This window comes from Copidosoma floridanum, unplaced genomic scaffold, assembly GCF_036245765.1.
Source record: "Copidosoma floridanum isolate Cflo_tuat_1 unplaced genomic scaffold, Cflo_Japanese_pri ptg000009l, whole genome shotgun sequence".
Lineage (NCBI taxonomy): Eukaryota > Metazoa > Arthropoda > Insecta > Hymenoptera > Encyrtidae > Copidosoma > Copidosoma floridanum.
In genome coordinates this window covers 2,311,713-2,328,254 of record NW_028321886.1, presented here as the reverse complement: position 1 = coordinate 2,328,254, position 16,542 = coordinate 2,311,713, and the positions used below count along the sequence as shown (strand labels likewise).

Here is a 16,542-nt window from a genome sequence, read left to right as displayed (position 1 = left end):
AGCTGATTCCAAACTAAAAAATTATAAACCAGCCGCAACTAATTTTGTAGATACAAAATAAAAAGTAAACATTATTTGTGCTGCTTGCGGCAAGTTTGCAATTTATCTTCTACCTGAACATACACCTACTATATATTTATACTTTTGGGTGAAAGATAAATTGTAAACTTGCCGCCAACCGTGCAGACAACGTAAACTTTTATTTTACATGTATGACATTAGTTGCGGCTGGTTTATAGTTAATTAAATGGCTCTAGGGCTAAACTGCCTAATGCTCTCCTTCAGAATTTCAGAAGCAATTTTTGGCCAAAAAAGTTTCGACCGCTAGATGGCGCTGATCCAAATAATTATCACTACTTAAAGTAGAGCCATTTAATCAACTATAAACCAGCCGCAACTAAATTTTTAGATACTAAATAAAAAGTTAACATTGTTTATGCTGTTTGCGGCAAGTTTGCAATGTGTCTTTTATACGAATATCGACCACCTATATATTTATTCATTCGGGTAAAAAATAAATTGTCAACTTGCCGCCAACAGTGCAGAAAACATTAACTTTTTATTTTATATACACATAATTAGTTGCGGCTGGTTTATTATTGATTAAATGGCTCTACTATAAGTAGTAATAATTATTTGGATCAGCGCCATCTAGCGGTCGAAACTTTTTTGGCCAAAAATTGCTTCTGAAATTCTGAAGGAGAGCTTTAGGCAGTTTAGCCCTAGAGCCATTTAATTAATTATAAACCAGCCGCAACTAATTGTGTAGATACAAAATAAAAAGTGAACATTATTTGTGCTGCTTGCGGCAAGTTTGCAATTTATCTTCTACCTAAATATCCACCTACTATATATTTATACTTTCGGGTAAAAGATAAATTGTAAACTTGCCGCCAACCGTGCAGACAACGTAAACTTTTATTTTACATGTATGACGTTAGTTGCGGCTGGTTTATAGTTGAGTAAATGGCTTTAGGGCTAAACTGCCTAATGCTCTCCTTCAGAATTTCAGAAGCAATTTTTGGCCAAAAAAGTTTCGACCGCTAGATGGCGCTGATCCAAATAATTATCGCTACTTATAGTAGAGCCATTTAATTAATTATAAACCAGCCGCAACTAAATTAGTAGAGTCAAAATAAAAAGTTAACATTGTTTATGCTGTTTGCGGCAAGTTTGCAATTTATCATCTACCTAAATATCCACCTACTATATATTTATACTTTCGGGTAAAAGATAAATTGTCAACTTGCCTAAAAAAACTAGAAATATGGTTCTTTTTAGTTCAGAATCGGCCTCGCTAGATGGCGGTGATCGTTAAATTTTTTTTTCAAGTTTTATCATGGTGTAATGTAAAAGTACCGATAAACGAAAGAAATTTAATTGAAATATTAATATTTCTGATAGTTGTCAGATCTAAAACACCAAGGATGAAAAAGTCTGGTAAACAAGAAATACGTAAGGATCATACTTGAGAGGATAAAGACTTTGAACAATAAATAAAGAAAAGATACTTAAATCCTTGAACAAAGTTTAATCTAAATCTTCGAGTAAAAATACAATTTTTGCTTAAATAAATTTAAGTAATGTGTACTTATAACGTACGAAACGTGGGCGCTTTTTTTCATAGATCATTACTGATCAGGAGGAATTTCGATCGCTTAACTAATAAAGTTTATCTAATAAAGTTAATCCATAAATCATCTTGACAATACAAAAAAGTTGCTTTTCTTAAAATCGTTCGATGAATGTATACACATAATAAACACAGAAAAAATTACATTACATTTGAATGAATGTGTAGGATATTATCAATATTTTTTTTTTTTCAAACTAATTAACGTCTAGCGCACATCCTCAAAAAGGTCCTTATCTAGTAAAAATCTAGCTAGAAACAGTGTCTTGTGTGATTTGTTTGTGTGAATGTGAAGTTTTACGAAAAATAAGATTACACAGCGTGCCCTCGCCGTCCATTCCATTTTTCAGCCTGAAATAAGCTCAAAACAGAATTCTATCGGACGTTATGGGTAGTCTGATGTTTAGCGTGTCTCCATTGAATCCTCGAGTTTTCAAGCTACAAAAGGAATGATTGCGTTAGTCTAGTGTTCGTCAACAACAGCAATTGCGAAAAATTTGTTACCGACCTGCAAATCCTTGTGGAGGCTGCCCTGGTACAGAATACTGTGGCCTAAAGTTGCCAAAGTTAGCTGCGCCCGCAAACGTTGATGGTAGTTGACCAGCGGTGAAACCGGGGGGAAATTGTTGTGCAAGTAACGCAGCCTGACCGGTTTGGGAGTTGTTGCTACCAGGCGCCGTGGCTGCTAAGCGACTCAGAATCGATCGTTCAGACATCTGCAATCTCTGAGCAACTGGAGGAATGCGAGCTAACGTAGCTGGCAGTCGGCTCACATCCGACTTCATGTCCGACAACAATTCCTCTAATTGATTTAGTACCTGTAGATCAAATGCAGATATAGGGTTATTTCATAATCAACACTTGTCTTACATCAAATACATAAAACCAAAATGATGCATTACCTTGTGCAATACAGCATTGGCAGGTTTGTTGCCAGCCAGACTCTCCTTACTAAGGTGTTGATGAGACTCAGCAAGACACTCAACTTCAGCAAACCTAGCGTTTAGGCTCATAGCTGGGTGGTTGGGGTCCTGAGTGAGATTAAGGTATGCAGCACGTCGCAACTGTTCTTCGATAACAAGAGCTTGCTCCAAAAGCTTGAAACGCCGTGCGAGGAACTTGTTCTTGATTTCGAGAAAGTTGCCTTTGCCGACATCCATTTTGAAGGGTTCATTGATGATTGCGAATCTGATATCGTTCTGGATATCTTGCCAACGACCATAACCATGAGTTACGATTCCGGCAAGTAACCAGTAATCGTGACGCCTGTGCCATATCTCGTATTCTCGCCCAGGAACCGCCGCTTTTTCTTCATTCAGCCAAAGCGTGTGAAGCTCCGTAAATCCGCCATCCGCGATGTTGAACATAAATTTGCGCTTGGGCTTGGATTCTTCATTTTCCTTTGAGTGTTTATCCTTCATGTCCTTGTCCTTGTTTTCATCCTTCTTCTCGACACTCAATTCCTCCTCGTCGTCTTTGACGATTACGACGTCATCTTCAATTTCGATTTTCTTGTTTTCCGCATTTTCAACAGGTTTCTAAAACCAGAAAGTCCCAATGAACAACCGATTTTGAGCACAATTTTCAAAATTTCATCAACATTGACTCAATGTTTTACATACCTCATCCTTAGCTGGTTTTTCATCCTTGACTCGGCTCTTTTCATCTTTGACGTCTATTTTTTCACCATCCTTAGCCTCCATGGATATTTTCTCATTATCAGCCGATTCTTTTTCTTCTTTCTTTGCTTCGTCATTAATTTTGTTTTCTTCTCCACCTGTCGCGGATTTTTCTTCATCTTTCGAATTCTCCTAAAATGAACAAAAATATCAAATAAATATTACATTCAAAAAAATTAAGACTTATGTAAAACACAGCAAAAATTAACACATCAACTACCTTCACAGGAGATTCCGAAGTATCTTTTTTCTCCTTAATTTCTTCAGAATTCATGTCTTTCTCCTTAGATTCATCTTTGGCAGCCGCCGCATCACCTGATGCAGGGATAGCAGCAGTGTTCGGACTCGGAGCATCTGACGGCACAGGCATTGCAATGACTCCCGTACCGCTTGTCGAGCCAGTCGTCGCGTTTCCATCATTACCCGTTGCCGTGGCCGTCGTTGTGGCGGTCGCAGTTGCAGATACAATGGCAGCGTTCGCGGCATCGCCGATGGCCGGTTTGATGGGCTCTACTGGCTTACGAATCATCTCCGGCATCGAATAGTAGCCATTAATATGCTCAAATTCTTGAACCTTCTTACGTATCAGCGACATGACACCGATACGCGTGAGCACGTGTTGTCGGCTTAAGCCTTCACGTGGAACACCATCGGCAAATGTCTCAGCATTGTCAGCCCCGGGTTCGCACAAATGACGCATAAACAGGGACACGTATGCTTTGAAGTTCTTTTCAGATTTTCCTACATTAAAAATACGTTTTGTATGACTAATGTGATACGAAAAATGATGAATTAGTAAATGCTTCAATGGCTTATAGTTTTATTAACAAACGATCTTCTAATTAATTTACTCTGTATCTATGTACCACGTAAATCACGAACAAGCCATTGCGAATTGAAAGCGTCTTGAGGTGGCATTCCATATCGCATAATAGCATTGAGGAAGGCTTTACGCTGACGCGCATTGAATCCCAACACCTCAATGTTGCCGTTGACCCGAGCGAGCAATGGTGGCAATGGTCTGTCCTTTTCATCACGGCGTTCCAGTCGACGACGACTGCGACGAGACAGTAAATCACCCTCGCCCTTTTCGTCAAAGTCATCATCTTCTTTGTCGTCATCGCTTGGAGCACTAAAGTCACTGTTGTAGTCCGACATGTTGTCTTGCCAGGGCTGATCATCTCGTGTACCTTGCTCACCGGTCACAGCACCATCGTTATAATTGACCTATTGTAGAGAGAAACAAAATATGTCCAGCGAGTCAGTGGAGAAAAAAAAAGAGCCAACAGTTGTTACTTTTCGAACTTTATGTTTTAATAGTCCGTGAGGGAATACATAACTTTGCACCGATGTTAGGATATCAATAAAAAATCAAGTGAACTGAATTAAATTATCGTATCATTACAAAGTATTCCCACAGAACCTGTTTTAACTAAGCTTTTTTTCTCAAATGCTGCTTGAAAAACTACAACCTACTATCACTTCATTAATTGTCACACTTTTTGAAAAAATTCCAATTTTCCAATAAGTTTACAGACAAGTAATGTTTTATAGTAGTAGTGCACTTTTATAATTTCGATATTATTGCAAGCATCATTTCAAGTATACAACACTTTAATAAACCTATTTTAATTTAATTTCATGCAAAATGCTTGTCTCTTGAAACGTTTTTAGTTATTTTGAGCGTGTCGGAAGCATGTTAAGAAAATTATTCAATATTTATTTAAAAAAAAAAATGTGCAAAGAATATAAGAAATTAGTAAACAATAGTAATAATAGTAACAAGGAAATAAGAAAAACGTTATTATCAACAGCTATAAATAAAAAAAATGTTTAAATTGTCATAAACTAATTAAAGCTTGATAAGTATATCAGAGGCGTTGCTGAAAAATATTACTAGCGACACAAAAGTTGGATTAGCCCACTAAGAGGTATTGGACACTAATCTACGTGTATTAAACAAAGTGAACAGCAACAAACTACACTTAAAATGTAAAAAATAATAATAATAAAATAGGTAACGCACATATCTGCTTACCTGCTTCCTGACACGCTTCCCTTTGCCAAGCGTCCTGGCAATGTCTTCCTGTTGCTGCTCGTAGTGATGTCGCAACAATTTTATCCAGTAAGCGGGATCGGTATTCTCGGCTTCTTGCTTGATAATCTCAGTGTCGGCCTCTTCCTCCGTCTCACCTTCCTTGGTTACATACGAAGCCACTTTGAACGAGCTAAGGTACTCATTGGCCCAATTTTCCTTTTGCTCGATACCTTCCTTGCTGCGGTCAAGCAGCTCGGTAACAGCCTTGTCATCGTAGTGAATAGCTTCGTCCTCTTTGCCCTCTTCCTCCTTGAACAGCTCTTCAGTACCGAAACGTAAAATGTCGTCCAGTTCTTGTTTGCTAAAGTTTGCGCCCTTGCCACCCATACCGGGACGCACTACCAAGTGCGTGAGCATCATCTTACGCTTGGCTACCTGAGTAACTCTCTCTTCTACCGAGTTACGCGTGACGAAGCGGTAAATCATGACCTTGTTGGCCTGACCAATGCGATGAGCTCGACTGAACGCCTGAATATCGTTGTGTGGATTCCAATCGGAGTCATAAATTATCACAGTATCAGCCGTAGCCAAATTGATACCTGCAATTAATCATTCATAGTTGATCTCATCTCAACTTAACTTACAAAGACGCTTACGACATATATCATTGAACGTATTACTCACCTAAGCCACCAGCTCTGGTGGAGAGCAAAAAGACGAATTGTTGAGCGCCAGGCGCGTTAAATCTATCGATGGCTTCTTGTCGTTGAGTACCAGTGATGTTGCCATCGATCCTTTCGTATTTGTAGCCCTCGCCTTCAAGGTAATCCTCAAGCAGATCCAGCATTTTAGTCATTTGCGAGAAAATAAGTACCCTGTGGCCGTCATCGCGCAACTTCTTTAGCATTCTGCTGAGCAAAACGAGCTTTCCTGCAGCCTTTATGAGGGCAGAGGACTCGTAATTGCCATTTGGGCCAGTGGGTGCTTCTTGCGACGCAGCTGGAAACAGGTACGGATGGTTGCAGCACTTTTTCAGGTCCATCATTATGTTGAGCAGCGAAACCTGCTGGCCGCCGCCCTTTGGGTTCAGAGCCTCGAAGTTGCGCGTCAGAATGTACTTGTAGTATTTCTTCTGCATCGGCGACAGCTCGACTCGCACGATGAACTCGGATTTACTGGGCATATTCTTGAGTACGTCGGCCTTTAATCGACGCAGCATGTGAGGTCCCAGCATTTCGTGTAACTTTTTCACTTGATCCTCTTTCGAAATATCAGCGAACTCGTTTTGGAAAGCTGCCAGATCATTAAACTTATCGCGACACAAAAAGTTCAACAGATGGAACAATTCCTCGAGATTGTTCTGCAGCGGTGTACCCGTGAGCAGGAGTTTGTAGGCAATATTGTAGGAGGCTAGCAGCCTGAAGAATTTGGACTGATTCGATTTGAGACGATGAGCTTCGTCAACGACGAGCACGGCCCAGTCGATAGAACCCAGACACGCCGAGTCGATCGAGACCAACTCGTAGCTTGTCAGTAAAACATTAAATTTGATCGAAGATGAGCGAATTTTGGATGCCCGTCCTCCACGCACCGCGCCCTCTTCAAAGGATAACTCGTTTTCACGAATAACCATACGGCTGTCTTTGTCACCGACGTAAGTAACACAATAAAAGTCTGGTGCCCATGTTTCAAATTCTCTTTCCCAATTGATGATGGTTGACAAAGGTACGGAAACTAAGAATGGGCCCTTGCAGTGACCCTCTTTGTATAGTGAATAGAGAAACGTGATGGTCTGGATAGTTTTGCCGAGACCCATCTCGTCAGCAAGGATAGTGTCTATGCCTTGGCCCCACGAATATCTCAACCAATTCAAGCCTTCGAGCTGATAGGGATGTAGCTGCATGCCAGTCATGTCGAGGTAATCGGGCTGCCTCTCGTACTTCTTTTTGAGATCAGTGGTCGGTTTTTCGGGGGGTGGCGTGTACCTCCTCGGCTGTCTCTCCTCGTCGTCGATAATCTCCTTCGTCTTAGACTTTTTACCCTTGCCTTTTTTACCCTTTCTAGAGGGGGGTCCGTCGGCGCAGTTGGCTGCTCGCAGATCCACGTAATATTCCATAGCCTGCTTCAGGCCCGGAATGTCGGCGTTTTCGTCTTCCCAGGTCGACTGATCATAACCCAGTTCACGCCATTTGACCAAATACAGCGCTCTGCCGTCACGCTGCAATCGGTGATTGATAACTCGATGCACGACTAACCAATCGGGTCTGACACCGTAACGATAAAACCGCTCCTCGAGATCGAGCTGTTCTAAATTGCTATCTTTATCTTGGTGGTCTTTTAAACGCTTGACACGCGTGTCAGCCTCGTCGAGTGGTTCCTCTAGCTTAGGTGGCTCGTCCATGTCATACTTGCGTGAATAATTTCTAAACATGAGTGGATGAAACACATCGAGCTGGAGCTCGGTCACCCAATCGCATTCCCAATAAGAGCGATCAGTCCACTTAACGAAGAACTCGCGGATGCGGCGGGGCTTGGCAGCTGCCTTACTCGTTGAGGGCTCGTCGCCCGATGGGTCTACAGTCTTCCAACGCCAGGTAAGAATCTTGGCCACCTTACCGTATAATGGAGGACACGAGCATCGTGGACACTTCCAATCACCATCCGGGATTTCGGACAACGGTGGGTTCAAGCAGTGCGTATGGTAGGCGCTTGTGCAGCTATCGCAACACAGCAGTTCACCACCATCCTTGCACACTCGGCAGAATTCCATGTGCTCGTCGTCGTCCTCCACTGCACCTACAATTTTGTAAAATTTTCATTTATGCATTCTTCATTTAATCAACTTTCAGACATCTGCACATTTGGGAGATAACAAATAAAGTTTAAAAACGGTTGTTGTACCTTCGTTCTCGCAATGTGGACAACTCCATTTTCCCTCTGGTGTCTCTTCCAGCTCGGGTTCCAAACAGACCAAATGATAAGCTCGAGGACAGGTATCACACAAAATAATCTCTCCCCCTTGTTGACACACTTCACAATAGTCTTGATGATCAGTCTATGCAAACAAAAGAGTAAAACAAAAGTTACTACAGAATATCGACATCGAATTATTTTATACAGCTACAACACGTTACCTCTCCATCAGGGAATTTTGACGTAGTCTTGGTCTTCTTTTTCTTTTTTGTTTTGTTACCGATTTTAGTTTTGGCCTTTCTGCGAACAGGCGGATCAGCTGGCGTCTCGGCACTCGATTCTTCTGGTTTAGCGTTGTTCTCCGTAGCCGGCGCGTCTTCGGCGTCGGCCAACATTTGTTCAAATTCCATATCCGAGTCCCTATCAGAACCTGGACCGCTCCCGTCGACCTCTTCGTCCTGATAAGAAAATTGTTTATGAATAAAATTGAGAAAAATAAATAAAAATTTTTAAATATTAACCAAGCAAATACTAAAAAATCGCAAAAACTTACCGAACTACCTCTTTTACGTTTTCCCAACTTAATCTTGAGCGTTGGCACCTTCGACGTCTTTTTGCCTTTCTTGGTCCTGGAACTACGTGATTTTTTTTTACGATCGCTATCCTCGTCGTCATCCTCATCCTCGTCTTCTTGGTTAACAATACTGCGATTCCCTCGCGCACTTCTGTTATCCTCGTCGACAGACTGGTTCGATGCCTCGACTTCAGGTTGCGTGTGTGGATTTGCTTCGGAAAAGTCTCTCCACTTGGCCGCAACCAGCATCATAAGCTTTGACATTGGAACCTGTTACAGATAAAAAGTTAAAAATTTAAAAATAACAAACTATTAATCAACGATAAAACGTATACATTGAAGTTGATTCAAGTTGATCAGCGCACCTTAGGATTTTCCTTGGCCAACATTGGCCTAACGTGTTGCTGGAACAGCTTGTACGTGGTGAGGTTTTGAAAATCCGAGTCTGTGTAGGGTATGTTTACGTCGGTGAGGTAGAAAGTGCTGCAGACCTCCTCGATCGTTGGCATGCCGGTGGCAGGTTCCTGTTGACCCTGGGTAGTGGGTGTCGGTGTTGCCGAGGCACTGGCTGCGTGGCTCGACGACTTGCGCGACGAGGACTTGCGGCTTTTGCGGTTGGCCGCGTAGTCACTGTCTTCTCCACCGCCCAAATCGGCATTTTCGCCGACACCGCCAAAATCACTTTCCTACAAAGGGACCAAAAGACGAATTAACATTTTTTTTATTTTACTTCTTTATTATTAAAAATACGAGATGCACTATAATAGGCGATCGAATGTACTTACATCACCCGAGTCGGACTTTTTCTTTTTCTTCTTCTTTTTGCCCTTTTTGTCTTCGCTTCGAGCTTTTCTCTTTTTACCCTTCTTTTTCTTACGCTCCTCGGGCTCGTAGTCGTCATCTTCCTCCTTGAACAGAGTTACATATCTTAAGGAAGGTTTTTTTTTTTTTTTTTTTTTTTCCAACACCGATTATTTATCTCGAAAAAAAAAATGAAAAAGAAAAAAAATTCACCAGACGCTGCGACTCCTCGGCATCAGTCGAACCTTCAACTGGCTGTCCGACACTCGACACCTGATTTCCAGTTTCTTCTACCTCGTCTTCACCTGCAATTTCGAATAAACACGATCAGGGGTATTAAATTTCTGATGAAAAACCATTGCTTCATGCCTCGAGCGATATAATTTTCGATCATCTTAAACACATATGTATGTAAGCGTTCAAGCACCACTAACGAAACGGACAGAACAGTCGCAGATCATTTAGCAGTGACAACGATAAAGGTGCACATCAAGGTACAGCGTGAGGGTACAGGTAAACCTATATTTGCATGAGCGCGAAAGAGAAAAGTGTCGGAAAAAAATCTCAGGGGCTCGCAAAAAAATTTCTCCAGCAGCTCTGCCTCCTCTTTTCCCTTCGCTATCGGTACGTGTATATGCGAGTGTACACGCGGACACGTACACGCACCACCCACCGAAGCTCGGCCGCTAAGCAAATGAGAATATATCGATCTCTCACCCCGCGCTCACGCCGCCCTGCCTAGGCTCTGTTGCTCCCGAGAGGAGGAAGAAAAAAGAGAGCGTGTGCCCGTCTCCGTGTCTTTACAGGTATAATTGTATCGTATTCGCGTGAGCGCAAGCACCAGAGGTAAATGTGTTTCCTTCCAAATGCACCGAGGCTCAAAATATATATTTGACCCCTCAAACAAAGAAATGAAAAAAATTTATTCAGGATTTTTTCCAATACATCTTTTCCCCGGAGAGGAGGGACAGACGGAAAAGGAGGAGGGGAAAGGTCGTTATTCGTAATGTACATCAACATCCGCGCCTCGTCGGCTGGTGTTCGTCTAATGCGAGAGGGAGAAAACGAAAGAACAAACGAGAGTATAATAATATCTGATGTAGCGTTCGGTATGGGGTGTACAAGTGTAACTTTACATAATTACATGTATTTAATTCATAACATTCATTTGTAAAAATCAGGAGATTTTAATATCTACCAAATGCTTATGCATTACTATTTTCCTGGACCCCCCTCCCCCACTCTTCTATTACATTGGAATTTTTTGGAAGCCTCGCTGAAAATCGACAATTATGATTCTTTCCTATGTATACTTATAAGTTTTTTACTCTTTCCAGGTGGAACGTGTCCCAATCGCATGCTTGTGGAGGTGACCAGCGGAGTCGTAAAAATTTATAATAAATAAAAAAAAAAAAAAAAAGTGTTTAACAAGATGTCAAATTAACGCCAAATGACAAATTCTACATTACGTATCCACAAAACTAGACCTTGTAGACCTCGAAAAATTTACTAAACTGCATAAGTATACGGGTTTTTATCTACTTTGATTTTTCAAAGGTTAGTACACCAATAATTTCGAAGTGTAGCAACATAGAACACAATTCTCAAATGTAATTTGGATCCTTTTTTCTTAACTAACAAATACAAAAATTAAAAAAGTTTTCCCACACTCTCATAAAAATGAAAAAGGGGCGCAGTTGCAGTTCCCCCCCTTCCTCCTTCTTTCTCGAGAAACTTTAATAATAGAGATAGCTGTATGGTGTAATTTGCATTATGTATGAAGTTTACTCGCGTATAGCTATATATATTCTTTTATTCGCGGAGTGCAACGTTGTGTTATTCCAATAACCCTATTTTTCTCCATATTTATAGCGTTTTCATCAAAAGCTATCCTTTGAAATCATGCTAATGCGAAAATGTGTAGTTTTTTTAATTCACATAGAACTTGCACATTTAACTAATTTATTTTATAAAAGGTAAGAGCAGATTCAACGTATTGAACGACAAGTATTATGCTTCTTTTTTTTAAATTTTTATTATTAATATACAAAACCGATATTTCGTAGCTGCAGCAGCAGCTTCTATCCGAATTCGATAATCGATAAGACCAATTAAAAAATGTTAGCTCGTTCGAAATACCATGCTCAAGTAGTAATATTGTGTATATACAAGTATAAATTTAATAAAAGTAAACGTAGAAAGCGCATAACTTACGTGTTAATGACCTTTACCGTACTAACGGCTGTCATTGCAAATACTACAATAGTCGTATAAAATTTCACAAACTCTAGTAGTGATAACTGCATGCTCGGGATATTTTTCTTTTTTTTTTTTTTTAATTATGATATTTTCCAAACGCTACAATCAATTTTCATTTTACAATCAACTCCTATTTTGCACCAACATATTTGTTTTGAAGGAAACAAAAAAATTGACGATGCAAGTAAATTTTGGAAACAACGTTATTCATACACGCGCAGCAATAAGTAAATTTGCCGCGAAACTCGGTGGCAGCATGAAAATGGTCCTTATTTTAACGTTCTCCACCATGTTGGCCTATTTTTAAGATAGTAGTCACAATAACGTTATACTTGATTATTACGTTGGTCTTCCTTTAATATATAAGGGGACGTGAAAATAATACACGCAAGATAATCGAGGTGAAAGGCAAAAGGAAATCGGGTGCTTGAAATGTACGCGATGAACTACACGAACATAGTATAATTTAACGTACTTGCATTTTTCGCTAATCCACACTGACAATTAAATGTATACGATACTTATTTACACGTACAGACGTAAAGAGAGAAGCGTGCATCAGATGGATAAAAACAGATGTAGGTATTAACACGTAGGTATCGCGGAACACAATCGGCGCGTAATATTTAAGCCCTAAATTATGATATATTGTATTATATATTATGATATATTATATAATACGACAAAGATTTGGCCCGTCTGCTGTTCATGTAATGTTGCACGTATACCTGTAAATAGCGAAAAAGAAGAAATAAAGGAATATGTAATATATTGTATCGCGATGTACAACAATACTCTTTTTGCGTAATGTACTATGCAAGTATCCCCATAATAAGTATATACCATGTGAGTATGTTCTGTACCATGACCATGACTGGGTACAAGTTATTTTTCGCTGTGCCATACCTGTACTTCTACAACCCCCATCAGGCACACTTTTACTTATGGTTAAGCAGGTATATTATACCTGGCATAAAGTTCACCTACAGCACATGAACGTGTTTGAGTGTATCAGTGAACGTTGGACTTTTGCTTTTGATGGCAGCCATTTTCTACAAAAGGGCCCTCTGTGTGCCCCCTAAACCCCCACCCCAACTCGACAGGAGCCTGTTGTGTTTCCTTCGAGCATAACGAATTTTCCTTTTCATTTTCGACCTCCATCAGGACATTCAGGACTCTCTCAGGCTGTTATATGCGCAAGGAATATGAATTGCGTTCAACTATTTTGTTATTAACGGCAGTCAGACGCTAAATATGCAAGACGGTGTTATTTAACATTAATGTTTCTCGGTAATACCGACCGGCTGTCTGGTATAAACAGTTTTCGAAAATACTCATTTTGGAAAACAACGGATGTTTGTACCAACGACCTCATAGTGTACAATATATCACAGTCAAGCATAACGGAATGTTTTAATACTGTTTAGGTGACTTAAGTTTGTTTTGAAAAATATATAAGGTTTGCGTTTAAAGAGATTTATGCAGCTCTAGCAGAAACGGTTGCTCCGAAATGTACTTTGATGACTTTTTAATCATCATTATTAATCGTGTTATAAATACGAACAATGTAGATGTACTTACGTATGATATTTAAAATGAAAAGACTCTTTTGAATTAGAAATAGAAGAAAAAAAAATTCGCGGGATTTGACTCAAGTTTTAAATAGTTTGGTAAATTTTTTCAAGAGATCAAAAATGCCAAGCAGGCACAATGCAAGTACTTTTATATTTGACAGCTTTGCAAAAATCGCTAATGATTGCGAGGCAGCAGAACGAAGAGACAAAGGAGAGTGGCAAGAGAAAGAGAGAGACAGAAGAAAAAGATTACAAGCGCGCGAGAGACGAGTGCCAAGGTAAAGCGGCCGCAGGGAACATATCAAAATATAGTGTATAGGGGTATCATGGGCAGAGCGTGTGTTACAGTGTATGTACTAAAAGAGGATGGAGCTATACGAGGAGAATGTACAGGAAAAGATCGTCGTCGGGAAGAGCGACTCCTTCGACGACCTTGGACGCATGTTTGAGCACGTAATGTAGTTTCAGAGCAAGCACCTTGGGGACATATTTTCGAAGAGCGCGGTGACACGAGCGAAAGAACAAACTTATTTGCACCGAGGGAGAGAAAGGGATGAAAATGTAAGGTTAGGCACAGGCGGCTGGCGGGCTGGCGCGCGCGCATAAACACAGACCGATTTTAAGGTTAAACCCTGGACCGATAGTGGGATGCCTCGACGCGACGCGTGCCCCCGGATTCGCTCACATTAACCACCCGGTACTCCCATGGATGACACTCTTACAGCTTCGTATAGTTCAAGCTTAATAACAACACGGTGACATTAGCGTGAAATAATGATTAAGGCACAAGATAATCGTAAGTATTCGGAGCGAGCGGCAAGTATGCTTTAGGTACTCACCAGCGAAGTTCTCGTCGACCTCCTCGTCGGACGCCATTCTCGAGGCGGCGTTGTGTCTGCGTGTATCTAATGACCGCCCGCCTCCTCCGCCAGTCAAACCCCGCTGCTGCTTGTCCTCCTCACACAATCGTACTCAAGCACACAAGCCGCACACGCGCCCGCGCGCGCACGATGTATGTATGTAAAATGCAATTAAAAAATCTAAAAAAACCCGTCTCGCGATAGCGTCTCAACTTCAACTACTCAATCCTTGCAGATAATGCGAGCTGCTGCTGTCTTTCGGACAAGTCTGTTTACGATGATTCAAGTGCAGCAGCGGCATCGACGCTCCCCTCTCGGTACTAACTAACCGCCGTTAATTAATACTTAAAAACGTTCATAGAATCCATGATCCTTGCACACACCATCCAGAATTTCCAGGTATCCACAACTCGGAAACTCCACAAGTTTAATTCGGCTCCGGCATGAGTAAGTAGGTATATGTACACTATATTTTGCTACACGTCGACGTTGACGACTGATGACCGGAGTCCGGACCGATCGAGTGACGACGAACGACGACTTTCCTTCTCGCGACTCTCGCGAGTCGCGACGCTCTCTCGTGTGTAATGTGCACATGTAGTACAACACCAGTGTGTGTGTGTGTACAAGCAGCAACACGGACGGGGCGACGGGGCCGGGCCGCCGGGGCCTGTCGTCGTCTAGTCCCCGGTACCTTATATACTCTTACGGGAGTCAGCACGAGCAGCGTAGGTATGTATACAATTGACAATTGTGCAACCTTCGTTACAAGCGTAAAAACCGCCAAATCTTTAACTCAACGAACGCTCATATACTACCTGCTGCTGGTGTCTGCTCGCAGAGTAAGTAGTATCCACCCCCCCCCCGTCCTTCTATTGCCGGTCGCCCGCGAAAAAGACAAAAAAAAATGTTATCCGTCTCTCTTCAACTACCATACGCGCAATTGTTATATATACTTCCTCTCTTTTCTCTCGCACACACATATTTCTTTCCTTTTCCTCATTACCAGAGCACGTTTTTTTTTTTTTTTTTACAACATATACTATATTGTATGTAGATACACATATACAGAACACATTATATACGCACAAATGTGTAAGGTCGTCCTCCGGTCCTCTTTTACAGCTTTTTTTTTACCCTGCCAGCTACACCAAGTCTACCAACTATTTGTCGTCTGTGTGTGTGTGTGTGTGTACACACCACCCTCTATTCTTCTTCTCGCTTCTCGCCCCCCAGGATACCTATTTACTTTTCTACCAGCGAGCAACACTGCGACTCCTTTTTACATACGGCTATACCTTAATTTATCCCCGAGAATATATCTAAGTATGGTATTTTCGTCTCGTGACGTTTTGTTTTTCGCGAGAGCGGTGTAATACTTATACCAAGTGATAAAGGAAATATAATCATTGGGTAATGGGTTCCGAGACAAATGAATCCGCGTACAAGGATTAACGTATAAAATTTATGATTTGCGAATACGCGCACGACCGGCGAAAGAAGAGCAAGTAGTAAAAACTATATACCTATTCATTCATAGCCGGTGTACGTGCAACATTCGAATCCCTAATATCTAATTATGTATACGCGTGCTAAGTAAGTATGTTTTTTGAAAAGAGACACATAAGATGAGAGACCCACTACTTTCGTACAGGTATATGTATTATACTTATGTACTTGTCTACACACCTTTTGCCAATGGCTTGTGTATCCTTTCGACATTCATTCGTACACATAGATATACAAGCCATCGTTATAAATGGGGAATGCGAAGGATACGCTTGCGAAACGAGTGTCGGTACACTCGCGCGGGCTCCATGTTACTTTTTGCCATTACGTACGGCTAATTATCATACAACATCATTTTTATGATTTTTCTCAGTTTCGATAAATATTTACCCTAATTCTTCAAAAAGGTCAAAACCCATTAGATATACAACACGACACGCTCCTTACCTCGATCCTTACTTATTTTAGTACATTTTTCGTTATTTTTGCATAAATAATATTACTGTCTACAAGCTAAGAAATTAATCACAGGCATACAAAAAATTTGTTTTTTTAAATAATAAAAAATAATATAATTTTAACATGATTCCAATAATACAGTGAGTAGAAATAGGAACTAAATAAATATAAATAAGTAAAAATATATAGGGTCTTTCACCTTTTCCGAGCGTTATTCATAGCACAGAAAACTATTGTCCAAAA

At 40.8% G+C, this 16,542-nt stretch overlaps 1 protein-coding gene across 3 annotated transcripts; it reads right to left on the bottom strand.

Annotated features, from left to right (window-relative positions):
- Positions 1 to 1,511: 1,511 nt before the first annotated feature.
- On the bottom strand, positions 1,512 to 15,010 carry Mi-2 (chromodomain-helicase-DNA-binding protein Mi-2 homolog). Of its 3 annotated transcripts, none has more exons than XM_014358792.2 (15): positions 14,311 to 15,010; positions 9,852 to 9,943; positions 9,623 to 9,745; positions 9,203 to 9,523; positions 8,817 to 9,107; positions 8,485 to 8,721; positions 8,252 to 8,405; positions 6,035 to 8,146; positions 5,339 to 5,949; positions 4,179 to 4,539; positions 3,533 to 4,053; positions 3,256 to 3,444; positions 2,536 to 3,171; positions 2,142 to 2,451; positions 1,512 to 2,071 (listed from the first exon to the last, which is right to left on the bottom strand). In XM_014358792.2, exons 1-15 carry the CDS (start codon positions 14,345 to 14,347, stop codon positions 2,067 to 2,069), a joined length of 6,000 nt encoding a protein of 1,999 aa, XP_014214278.2. In that variant the 5' UTR covers positions 14,348 to 15,010; the 3' UTR covers positions 1,512 to 2,066. The 3 variants fall into 3 exon arrangements, with proteins under 3 accessions (XP_014214278.2, XP_089445962.1, XP_014214280.2); XM_089589836.1 differs by having other exon boundaries at positions 9,623 to 9,742; XM_014358794.2 differs by having other exon boundaries at positions 5,351 to 5,949; positions 14,311 to 15,009.
- Between the last annotated feature and the right edge of the window lie 1,532 nt (positions 15,011 to 16,542).

What these genes read in the sequence shown, in the direction of transcription:
- Mi-2 (XM_014358792.2), bottom strand. Translation starts at nt 14,347, where the DNA reads ATGGCGTCCGACGAGGAGGTCGACGAGAACTTCGCTG. An exon ending in GGTCGACGAGAACTTCGCTG is followed by an intron (nt 9,944 to 14,310) that starts GTGAGTACCTAA and finishes TCGAAATTGCAG; the next exon opens with GTGAAGACGAGGTAGAAGAA. An exon ending in GCTTGTTCGTGATTTACGTG is followed by an intron (nt 4,054 to 4,178) that starts GTACATAGATAC and finishes TTTTTAATGTAG; the next exon opens with GAAAATCTGAAAAGAACTTC.